Source organism: Dermacentor variabilis, unplaced genomic scaffold, assembly GCF_050947875.1.
Source record: "Dermacentor variabilis isolate Ectoservices unplaced genomic scaffold, ASM5094787v1 scaffold_12, whole genome shotgun sequence".
Lineage (NCBI taxonomy): Eukaryota > Metazoa > Arthropoda > Arachnida > Ixodida > Ixodidae > Dermacentor > Dermacentor variabilis.
The window spans coordinates 864,689-876,819 of record NW_027460280.1 but is presented as its reverse complement, the minus strand read 5'-3'; the positions used below and the strand labels follow the sequence as shown (position 1 = coordinate 876,819).

The 12,131-nt window shown below is 47.0% G+C and overlaps 1 protein-coding gene across 2 annotated transcripts in view; it reads right to left on the bottom strand.

The window, feature by feature from the left end:
- The window catches only part of LOC142566014 (mitogen-activated protein kinase kinase kinase 13-like), a 673,242-nt gene that overhangs the window by 85,522 nt on the left and 575,589 nt on the right, over window positions 1-12,131 (bottom strand). For both annotated transcript variants that reach the window (XM_075676704.1, XM_075676705.1), the window contains one exon: window positions 9,125-9,320. In XM_075676704.1, the coding sequence (XP_075532819.1) occupies window positions 9,125-9,320 (196 nt within the window). The remainder of the gene's footprint in view (window positions 1-9,124; window positions 9,321-12,131) is intronic.

Sequence of the window (12,131 nt, the reverse complement as noted above, 5' to 3'; positions counted from 1 at the left end):
TCATCAACGAGACGTTCCTTGACAGCCTTTGCCATATGCTCGATAAATTCATCACAAATGGTTTTTGACAGATACGATGGGTGACCTTTTTCCTTTGTTCCCGTAGCGTCTGATGTGCTCCTCTAGAAAGGGATCAAAACTGGCAATGGCCTCAAGCACTCCCATATAATTGCCATTTCTCGGTGAACCAAAAATCTCCTCACTGCCCCTAAACGCTGGGTTGTGCTCAGCGAGAAGCTTAACTACAACGACTACGCGCTTCAACACCTCTGTCCAGTAAGTGGTCTCAGTGACAAGATGCTTAACCAGCTCCTTGTCAATTGTGCTGCTCGAGTTAGAGCGGGCGAGCCATGCTGACACGTAGTTCCGGTGCTCTAGGCTATTTTCATGTGTGCAAACCTTTTCTTCTGCTCTTTTCCGATCAGAAAAGGCGTGCGTGGTGAAAGCACCGGGGTTGCTTGAAATCGAAAATAGTTTTCACATGAAACAGTAAACGGAACCTTTGGACTCCGAGTACATTAACCAGTGTCGCTCGTACGCCTCCACATTTACAGCCTTTCACACGAAAGGATGAGGTGACATATAGGGTTTCTGAATTTTGTATTGCCTTTCGGAAGATGGAAAATTTTCTGCCCGATTTTGAAAAGACAATGGTCCTTTCTCAAAGCATACACTCCAAAAGCTGCCAGTAATAACATCCGGGCACTTATCAGGGTCACTTTGGAGAATCTCGCAACGTACCTCTTGCTGCGGGGTTGTCTGTACTTCTCTGTTGCCACAACGAGAAGCAGTCTCATTCGTCCTCTCGAGGCACACTTTGTGGGTGGGAACATGATTATTTGAAGCTAAACTAACAGGAAACAAGTGAGTCAGTTCTTGGAGTGTTATTTCCTGGCGCTCGTCAGTAGAAGGAGGCTCATCGGGGAGGTTTGGCACCTGTTGATCAGCAGTAGTAGAAATCGGGTGTGGCGGACCGGACACCTAGAGCCTGTGGCAGGGACCCGGCTGAGTAGCATAGACGTTGCTGACTCAGGAACAGGACAGGGCTCAGTTAGCATCGGTTGCTCAGAAATATGGACGACCGAGGTTGCCACCGTTTTCACAGGATCCAGACAACCAAGATGAGTCAAACCTTGCTTCTTGCCAGGAAACAATGGTGATGGAGTTGGGAAGTCCTCCACAGAAGCACAGTCGGTACTATTGGGAGTTCGACACGGACTCTGGGTAGAGCGATCTTACTGCTCCGTGGAAGCTGCATTCAGTAGGTATTCTCTTTCTAACTTCGCCTTTCGTTAAAACGCACCACTTTGATGCTTCCAACTGAGCATTTTCGCATGAATGGATGTTAATTGTTCACCAGGCACTTCGTCAGTCTGACGCGACCGCAGGTGTCCAACGGTGGCCGCCCCGATGACTGGCGCATGCTGCCTGGATGGTCCGTGGCTGGCCGAGAGTGGTGCGTCCCCCGGGAGCTCCTCAGCAGGTGGGCTCATGCAAGCTTAACCGGCTGCTTGGGGATGAATCGCAGCCCGCTATCAACTTCCTTCTATAGACGCGCGCCACGTCTGCTGTTACTAGCGCCAAAGCAGGTGTTTACATACGCATAGAGTTGCTTGTACAAATGCCCTCCTTCTCTGTACAAACTCACTCCTTCTCCCGTTCCCGTCTCGTCTTCCTATTGGCTAGGAGCAATCATCTGTTCTGGGAGGTTCTCGATTTTTCTTTCACCCCGTTGATGCCAAGTGCGAGAACGAAGGGGAGAGGGTGACTCATAGCACAGGCGAAGTTAAGCGCCCTCCATTACCTCTGAGTCGTCTTTTTCTACTTCTTCCTGGAGAGTTCGGTGGCCAGTCTGACCTACTTTTTCCGTCGAGCGTGTGCGAGGGTGGTGCAGCCACTAGGCAGGAATGGGCCCTGGAGACAGGCCTTTGTGTCCAGCTCTCCAACTTCCCCCTTCACTCTTCCACAACCCTAGCCCGAACAGTGAACATTCCATGCCCCACGGCACGTGGACAAAAAGCATGTGTGACGTCTTCTTTCCTTCCCTGCCTAGACTCTGCCATCAGACTCATCATCATCTACTATCGGACTCATCCTCTCCCGCCCAAATTACCATCACGGTAAAGAAAAGTTGAATGGGAGGCACTGTTGGGTACTGCAGCACATTCTTTCTATGAGAAGGACAGCGGCGGAACTATTTGAGAGGTGGAGGGTGGCGTGGTGGTGACGAGGGGCAAGGGAGATTTAAGTTCTCATCCCACATTACATGTTTTAAGTGTTTCCCCCTTGCCCCTCAAGTGAGATTTAAGTTCTCATCCCACATTACATGTTTTAAGTGTTTCCCCCTTGCCCCTCCTCTCCAGACAGCACTGGACAGACGGACTGACAGGAAACCACAAAAACTCTTCCAAGCAAACGCACCTCGCTTCGTAAGAAAGAGGGTCCCGCCGGGGTGGCGGGGATTCCTGTTTTTGCAGCTCGACAAGCTCTCCCCAAATGATCAGGCTAAACGCATGCTGTTACATTAGGCGGGGGGCTCCAACTACTTGTTATGGTTTTCTCGCTTCATACATGTTGCTCGAAGTTCCATTGCCCATGGTTCCATATACTAAGAAGGTTAGAATAAATAGGCCCCCTTCTCCTACTGTCTGAGGTGAGGCCCTGGGCTGCAGCCCCCAACAACCTGCGGCAAGTTGTTGTTTTTCATCCACTTCAATTTCCTTTAATTTATCGTTTCTTCATTCCACTTATTAAGCACAAGTAATTTCACCTATGTTGTCCTTGGTGTCAGTGTTTGTTGGCTTCTCATGATATGGCTAATAAAAATCGGGCCCCTAGGTTAACCCCCTTTCTTCTCGTTTATTACATAACGAGGGTCTCGAATCCGGCAAAATTGATGCCTTCAGGTAGCATATGTGGGTTTATTGACCAGTTGCCTTCACCCAAAAAGATCACGTTCTCGTGACGTCTGCGGCAACAAGGACGTTCCACGTTCGTCACCAAGGTCTGTGAGTGGTGGCGCTGGCTAACACTCCCAGGGTTCTACTAGTACACATATATACCCAAGAAAGTGGATGGGGAAACAGCGCCGCGGTAGCTCAATTGGCAGAGCATCACATGCGAAATGTGAAGGTTGTGGGTTCAGTTCGCACCTGCGGCAAGTTGTTTTTTCGTCCACTTCAATTTCCTTGAATTTATCGTTTCTTCATTCCACTTATTAAGCACAAGTAATTTCCCCTATGTTGTCCTTGGTGTCAGTGTTTGTCGGCTTCTCATGATATTGATGATGTAGTAGTCTTTTCTGAAACATCTTTATCGCCTGCGGAATGTGCTAGAAGTGATCTGATTGGCTGGTCTTGCGCTTAAACCAGAAAAGTGCCACTTTGGCTATGAAGAGATCAAGTTTCTCGGACACGTCGTAAATGCCAGAGGAGTCCGACCCGATCTCGACAAGCTTGCCGTGGTAACAGCTTTACCTCCTCCGGCCGACAAGAAGGCTGTGCAGTGTTTCCTAGGCTTGTGTGCATATTATCGCCATTTCATTGAAAACTTCTTGCAGATAGCTGAACCCCTGACTCGCCTTACAAGGGACGACACGCCATTTGCCTGGACGAATGAGCCTGGATGGATTTTGATGACGACGCTGACACCGAGGTACATAGTGATGCCAGTAGCAACGGTCTTGGTGCAGTACCCGTCCAACATCATGATGGCAATGAAAAAGTAATAGCTTATGCTAGCTGCTCCCTACTCTGCTACAGAACGCTTGCCAGAGTGCGCGAGATGTATTACTGGCCCGGGGCTTTAGGCAAGCATCAAACAGTACGTTAAAGGTTGCCGCGAATGTCAGCGGCAAAAGTCACTGCCTATGAAGCCCGCCAGGTTATTGCAACCCATCGAACCACCTCATAAGCAATTCGACTAAGTCGGCTTGGACGTTCTTGGGGTTTTTCCTCTGTCAACCGATGGCAAGTGGGCGATTGTCGCAACTGACTTTTTAACCCACTATGCCGAGACAGAGGCGCTCCCACGAGCCACGACTTCTGAGGTAGCGCAGTTCTTCATGTGCCACATTGTATTGCGTCATGGTGCCCCATCCACTGTAATCACACACAGAGGGACGGCGTTTACAGCACAGTTCATGGATGAAATTTTTCATTTGCACAAAGGCATTGAAAGACTACTGCTTATCACCCGCAGTCCAACAGTTAAACAAGACCATCACAGACATGATCTCTGTTACATCGACGTCCACCACAAAACATGGGATCATATGTTGCCTTACATGACCTTCGCGTATAATACCGCCGTACAAGAAACAACGCACTTTACACTATTTTGTCTCCTTTACGCCCGCGAAGTTCAGACGATGCTGGACGCTATGCTGCCATGTCAAGACGACGAGCGTCTAAGTACTAATGCTGAATAATTTGCTCAGCGCGCTCAGGAAGCTCACCAGCTTGCACAGCTGCACATCGGTCAGCAGCAGCACGCAGATGCAAGGCGTTATGACATCCGCCACAGACAAGTATGCTACAACCCCGACGACCAAGTGTGGGTGTGGACTCCTGTTCGCCGCCGTAACCTTAGAGAAAAGTTGCTCAGCCAGTATTTTGACCCATACAAAGTGCTGCGCAGCATTAGTGATGTGAACTACGAAGTCGTTCCAGACAGTGCAGCTCAAACAAGGCGTAGACAACAACCTAGCCCTGACAACGTTCACGTTGTACGCATGAAACCATATGCCGCATGTTCATTTTTCTTTTTTAATTTATTCATTTTTTAAAAATATTTCGGCTCATATGTGCAGCTAATGCAGTTACCCCTTTGTTTCTTTACACTCTGCATGTCATGCTCCACCTCTGCTGTACTTGTGTCTTTCCTGTGGCTGTCACTGTGTTCCTTGCGCCAGCATCTGCAGTACATAGTGGATGTTATTGCTGTTATTATTTTTAAATGAGAGTAGTGCGTTATGAGCTCCATGCCATAGAAAAATCCGGGTTTGCAGTCTTCCGATTCGCCCGTGAGCGAAAGTTTTCGTGTATACAAGTGTACAGCTAAACCTTGTTGAACCGTAGTTGGCCGGAGCTCGGAAGAAGTACGGACTAAACGGTAGTACTGCTTGACCGAAATAGCATGAGATCGCCCACTTACCTGTCAAAAACGGAACTCGGAGAGAGTGTGATGAAAAGGAAAAAAAAAACATGCATTATTTATTCAATTTGCGCGACAAAAGTGTTATTCTCTATTGATGCCGCGGAGGCCTAGCAGCGACGACAGCGGCCTCAAACTAACTGAAGCTGCGAGCCAGCTTTTCAGCCAGCCCCCTCTTCTCGGCAAACACTCACATGGCAGATTGCTTGTTGGCGTTTCATGTTCTCCGTGCACGCGGGCGGTAGCGCTGCAGAAATCGCAGGGCGATTTTTCATTGCGGGATGCTGTCCTCGTCATGACGATCGCATTCATGAGGCTGACGTAACGTGCAGCCTCTGCCACAGTCGGGCCTGAATTGCCCGTGCTGTCGCTTTCAGTATCGTCCTCATCCCTGTCGCTAGGCGTCGCTTCGGCAACAACAGAGACAACGATGGCGAAAAGTCGAACCTCATAGCTGACATCTCTTCGCGGTCGCAGCAGCGCTGCCGAGCAACAACTTCGCATTCCAAATGCCCCACACCGTAGCCAACAGTAGATCCCTGTCACATGCCAGCGCTGACTTCTTCGCGTCACGTTTGATAGCACAAATGATGCCTAATTTTTCTTCTATGCTGAGCACCCGGCGTCTTTTTTATCCGAGCTTCAGCATGATGCGAGTCCTTCTTTGCACGACACCACAATGCTCTCTGGCACGGTACCAAAATGATGTTGACGTAGCTTCACGCGCAAATGCACAGGGTGCTTGGAGGCCATTCTGATCTCTGAGGCTTGTTCTGCCGGGCCATGTTTGCGCAACGAAAAGTGGAAACACTACATGTTAACCGATACGTACGCAATAGCCTGGTACGGTTTATGCAGATAGAAAACACATTATGTTCAATGGCCACTGAGTTGGGGATTTGACTTTACTACTTTTAAAACGAAACTACTGTTTAAGGGGTACTCTGAAACAGCAGAAGCTTGGTGTGGGCGAGTTGGTTTTGCATACTTGATGAAAAGAGCGCTACGAAGACGCGGACTAAAAGAACAACATGTACGACGGACAAGGCGCTACTTCCAACTAAATGTTTTTTTTGAAGAAACAGGACTTTAAATAGATACAACCAAGAATGGCCCATCGTGACATCACGACCTCCCTATCTCATTAGAAAAGCTATCTCTTTTTCGGTAAGCGTCACTGAAGGGCAACTAATGCACGTGCCCTCGGCCTTTGCAATGTAAAAAGCTTCTAATATCTCCCGTTCCAGTCTAGACCGTGCCAGAAACCTGGTGTCGCGAAGATACGATGGCAATTGTGACGTTTACAGTGTTCTGCCAGATGGCCTCTCACATTGTTATTTACGGCCCAATTGTGCTCACGCGCCCTTTCATTAAAACACCGTCCGGTTTGACCGATATAAACCTGTTGGCAACTTATGGGTATCTCATACACGACATTACTTTTGCAAGCAGTGTACTGCGCTGCATGTTTCTTAGAGCATGATTCGGGTTTTGCTTTTGTCATCATAGGGCATATCTTGGCCAGCTTACAAGTTGCACTGAAGAGAAGATTGATACTGTGCCTTTGTGCCACCTTCTTGAGGTTGTGGCACACCCTGTGCCAATAAGGAATCACATGTAATCTCTTCCTATCAAATGGCTTTTTTGTGTTAGTGCCCTCTCTTGCCTGTTTGATCTTTTGAAGAAGCTTATCGCAAACGCTAGAGATCAAGAGTGAAGGGAAACCGGCTAGGCGTAGCCTTGAAACTTGGTTATTGAAACTGATTTCTATTTTGTGCTTGCAAGATTTGTTTAGCGCTTCTTTACAAGTCATTGCCACTCCTCGTTTTACTAGCTTGGAGTGCGCAGTGTCGTATGAAATTAGCTGCTTGTTCAACCTCGGCTGGTATTCGAAACAGACATGCGTGTTCATCAGAGTGAAATTGAGATTGAATGAACACGCATGTTATCAAGTTCAGATAATCACAGACAACACGCAGATAATCAAGTTCTTTTTTCCCGAGTACAACAGAAGGAGCACTGACACAGTAATCGTTTTCATTGGAGATACAAAATGCTTCAAAAATTTCCCGGTTTTTCTGATTGCTATAATTGCGCAACACACATGTTCGTTTGAAAAATGCCTTGCATGCTGGCTTGTGCGAGCAACGGCAAATGTGGTCGGCTAAATGTCCAGCGCCACTTAGTGAAGTAGCATTCCTGCGATGCTCTAGCAGGCGTTGATTCAGACCGCACCCGGTTTGGCCAATATAGCATTTAACACGGGCGAGGGGAATACTGTACACAGCACCAACGTCACATTCAACAAGGGCTTTGGTGTGCTTTATTTTACAGGCTGGCTTCTTCTTGGATTCATTCCCTAGGCGACACATCCGTCCCAGCTTTTCCAGTGCTGAAAACACAACACGCACCCCGCACCTGTCGCCAACCTTCTTGAGGTGGTGAGAAACCTGGTGCCAACCTGGCCCTATGACAGGGCGCTGTAGCGGCCGTGCGTCTTTTTTCAGCCTGCGCCTCCCAGCAACTTTTACCTCGTGAATCTGGCTCTCTACCACCGAGGCCACGATTTCTCCGAGGAACACAGCCTTCTCCAGACTCCAGAAAGAAAAAAAACAAAAAAATTTTTTTTCACCTTTTTCATTTTTAACTTTTTTACGTTTTTATTAATTTTTTTTCTTTTGGTTTCAACACCTCTGATGAATGTTGCCGGTGCACTAGCAGCGCCCACCCCTCTCCCCCCTCCCCCTCTCCCAGCGTACATAAAGCCCCGTTTTCCGTGAATAAAATTCAGTTGAAGTCTGCCGTTCGTGTTGTCCTTCTTTTCTCGTCCGTGTTCAATTGTGTGCTGGAACGATGTTTCATAATTCTTTGACAAAACATGCTTCATGTAGAGCAAGCCCTGCGTACAAACAACTGTACTGCGGTAGAAGGTTGCACTGTCTTGCAAGCGCATGCAAGGGCTAAGTGTGCACTTGCATTGAGCCTGTAGCTAATAATGCACAAAATTAATTGACTTATTCCTTTATTAAGGTGATTTAAAACAAAATTACTGCGTAAGAAGGTTGACTTGCGGTGCGGCAAAGAGCCTGATAGCTTTGCAGGGAGCCAACCTGCATGAATATGAAACAGTCATTTTCCGTGGCTTTACTCCTTAAAATAAGACATTCCCTGGCTATGCCAGGATGCTAAACACTTAGTAGCTGCTGCACAGCAACTGCAGTTCTCCTCTAGAAGATCTGTAAGAAACAGCGCTCACTGTGCATCTCAACACCAGTAAGTGCTCCTATATTTGAAGGCAATTTTGACAATTTCAAATCTCGAATGACATATATGAGTCAAATAACCAAGAATATTTGATTCATATTAAACATTTCTGACAGTCGCACACCCCTAATCAAAACCAAATTTTCAACAGACCAAATTATTTGATGACAGATGCTTTTAAACTAGGGAGGAAAATACTAAAGCATATTTTATCAAGCTGGCAGAGGACAGGCGTGTAAATGTAGCATCTGTAGCCCTCCTGAATAAATTTTCTGTGAACGCATAAATGCATCCCATTCATATGCATAAAGCTGCAGTTGCTATTTTAACAAAACCACTAGTAGTGCACCTGTTCTATGTGTATGATTTTTTTTCCTTTTGTGTGTGCGTGTGTGTGTGTGTGTGTGTTAATTATGTTAGGGCTAAAAACAGTCTCAGAGTTTGAGAACTAAGAAGGTGATGAAATCAATATGCACTGAGGAGTCCCCATGTGACACAGCTGTAATATTTGCTTATATGGAGTCGTAGTATGAATAATGCAGACTTGAAACAATGTATATAGTGAGCATGGTCTTTCTCTGTAAAATGGAGCAAACAGCATTCTTGAAACATTACAATTTTGGAACAGCCTAAATGCTAGGCCAGCATGAGTGGCCCTTGGCACCTAGCTGCAATCATGCAACAGTTGAACATGAGATCAGCATACCCGCTTGAGGCGAAGTGGAACCCCTGGTGGTGGACGGCGTGGCCCACAGTCACGCACATCCGGGTTGGAGAGGCTGGAGAGAAGTTCAGCAGGCTGGCAGCTGGAGCACTCGCTTGTGTTGCCTTCCTCTTCAGACAGGTTACCCTCCGAGCTGAGTGTGGAGATAGACTGGCCACTCACTGCCTGTCGCATCTGCCTGTAATCAGGTGAAAGAACATTCTTGCACAACTTTTATAATTCAAACAATTGGTCACGTGCAAACCCATACTGCCAACAGGTGCTGCATGGCCTACTTGTGCACCACAAGAGAGATGCTTTATTACATTGGAGATTGCAGGGCCACAAATGAAGCCCAAGAGCCATAATTATCTTGATTTTGTCTTGCAACAATGTTATGAGCAGTTAGAGGGACAAAATGGACGTGGAACAATAACAACATGGATGTTATAAAAGGAGAACATGGACAACTTGTAGTAATGGTTAATCACATCGCCCTTTCACTAGTGCTCGTGCTAGAATGTTGCTTTGTTCAACATACTATTTAGATGTGTACTTGTTTGTCTTTGTCGGGTGACCGCATTTCACCGTCTAACAAACGTTATCGTTCAATGACGGATGTGCCTGCATGTATCAGAAGTTTCTTGAATGTTACTGATGGTTCTATCTATTGTCTGTTGTCACCGAAGCTTGTGTAATCTGACTGTATGTGCAATGAGAATTTTGTAGTACTTTCTGGAAGACACATGGGCACCAGTGATTACTTTAGAACCTTCGATGACTAATGTATAAAAGCTGATGCATTTGACCCACAGATCAGACTTTCGCCGGTCGCCAACTGTGTTCGCTACTATCATGCTTTGGGTGTAGCCTGTTTTTCTGAGCACAGATTTGCCCAATAAAGAGTTAGTTTCACCATTCACAGTTTTGCTAGTGTGTTCTTGACCGTCACTACCACGTGACATCTGGTGGAGGTGCTTTGCGTTCAAGTACCAGACCTACCCTGCCGCCTTCATTATTCTCCAACAGTGTTCACGAGATGTCATCCTCAGCATGGACTTCCTGAACCAACACGGTGCAATCACTGGCTTGAAGTCGAAATTGATAACGCTACCTGAAGGTCAAGCGATACCGCCGGAGAGTGCGCTTAGTAACCATGCCTTGAGTGTGCTCGAAGATCAAGTCAGCATCCGGCCTTGCTCCAGCATTGTTATTTCCGTCGGCACAGAAACACCTGCAGATGTAGATGGCATCATCAAGGACGACCAATGTCTACTGCTTGCTCGACCGTGAAATATGCGTCGCAAGGGGGATAGCTCGACTGCACGGAGGACAAACGGAAGTGATGCTGACAAAATTCAGAAGTACATGTTGCTGGGCTAGTCGGTTCATATTGCTGAGTAGACGAACTTCAGCCAGAAGTTCAAACACATAAACAAGCGCACAACGATTGCATACATGGAAGAAATTGTGGAAATCAGCAATGTGTTTGTCCTCTCCAATTCTACCGCATTTATCTCGAGACCATAGTTCCCGAACAAGACTTCGACATACGAATACGATTTATTTCATGTTTGTTTGAAACATGGGGAGATGGAAGAAAAAGCTGCTGAACAGCAGCTTGACAAGCTCTCACCCCCAATAAATCCAAGTATCCCCATGAGTGAGCAGCAACAGCTCAAAAGTCATCTCTGACAATATAGACTTTTGACATCATCGAGGATTCAACAAACACCAGTTGCGAGACATTGCATAATAACCGAAGAATCCACTCTACCACTACGCCAGAAGCCTTACAGAGTTTTGACGTGAAAACTTGAAGCTATACGGCAACAAGTCGATGAAATGCTGCGCAACAACATCATCTAGCCATCAAAAAGCCTGTGGGCATCTCCTGTATCCTTGGTGAAGAAAAAGAACGGAACCCTACATTTCTGCATCAATTATCGTCGGCTGAACAAGATCACAAAGAAGGATGTATACCCACTCACATGCATAGACGATGCATTAGGAATGCATCGTCAATAAATCTCAAGACTCGCTACTGGCAAATAGAAGGTGACGAGAGGGATCGCGAGAAGACCGCCTTCATTACTCCGGACGGCCCCTATGAGCTCAAGGTCTTGCCATTCGGACTGTGCTCAGCGCTTGCAACGTTCCAGCGTGTAATGGACGTGGTGTTAGCAGGATTGAAGTGGCAGACCTGTCTTGTCTACTTAGATTACATCGTTGTCTTCACCAGGAATTTTGACAATCACGTTAGGCGACTTGGGAGAGTACTAGAGGTCATCAAGACATCAGGGCTAACTCTGAAGCCAGAAAAGTGCTACTTCCCTTACAATGAGCTTCTGTTTTGGGGCCACGTCATCAGCAAATCTGGAGTTCACCCTGATCTGCAGAAGACATCTGCCATTGCTAACTTTCCACAGCCCACCGACAAGAAGGGAGTGTGCAGATTCCTTGGCTTGTGTGCCTATTACAGATGCTTTGTCAATAACTATTTTGTGAATCGCTGAACCATTAACTTCTTTAATGAAATCAGACATCAATTTCAAGTGGGAAGCACCGCAAGTTGAAGCCTTCCAAGAGCTTAAACAGCGCCTGCAGTTACCACCAGTGTTTGCCCACTTCGACAAAGGTGCCAACACCGAAATCCACACCAACGCAAGTAACCTAGGCCTTCGCGCCATCTTAGTCCAAAATGGACTTGACAGGGTCATTGCTTACACTAGTTGGTAGCTGTCGAAAGCAGAAGCCAATCACTATTATTGCCATAATTTGGGCTACCACGAAATTCCACCCTTACCTTTATGGCAGGCCTTTTAAAGTCGTCAGCGACCACCAAGCCTAGTGTTGGCTGGCAAATTTAAAGGACCCTTCACGACGCCTCGCACGATGGAGTCTGAGACACCAGGAATTCGACATAGCCGTCGTCAACAAATCTGGACGGATGCACTCTGATGCCGACTGCCTATCACAAGTCCCCACTGACCTGCCACTGCAAGACCCT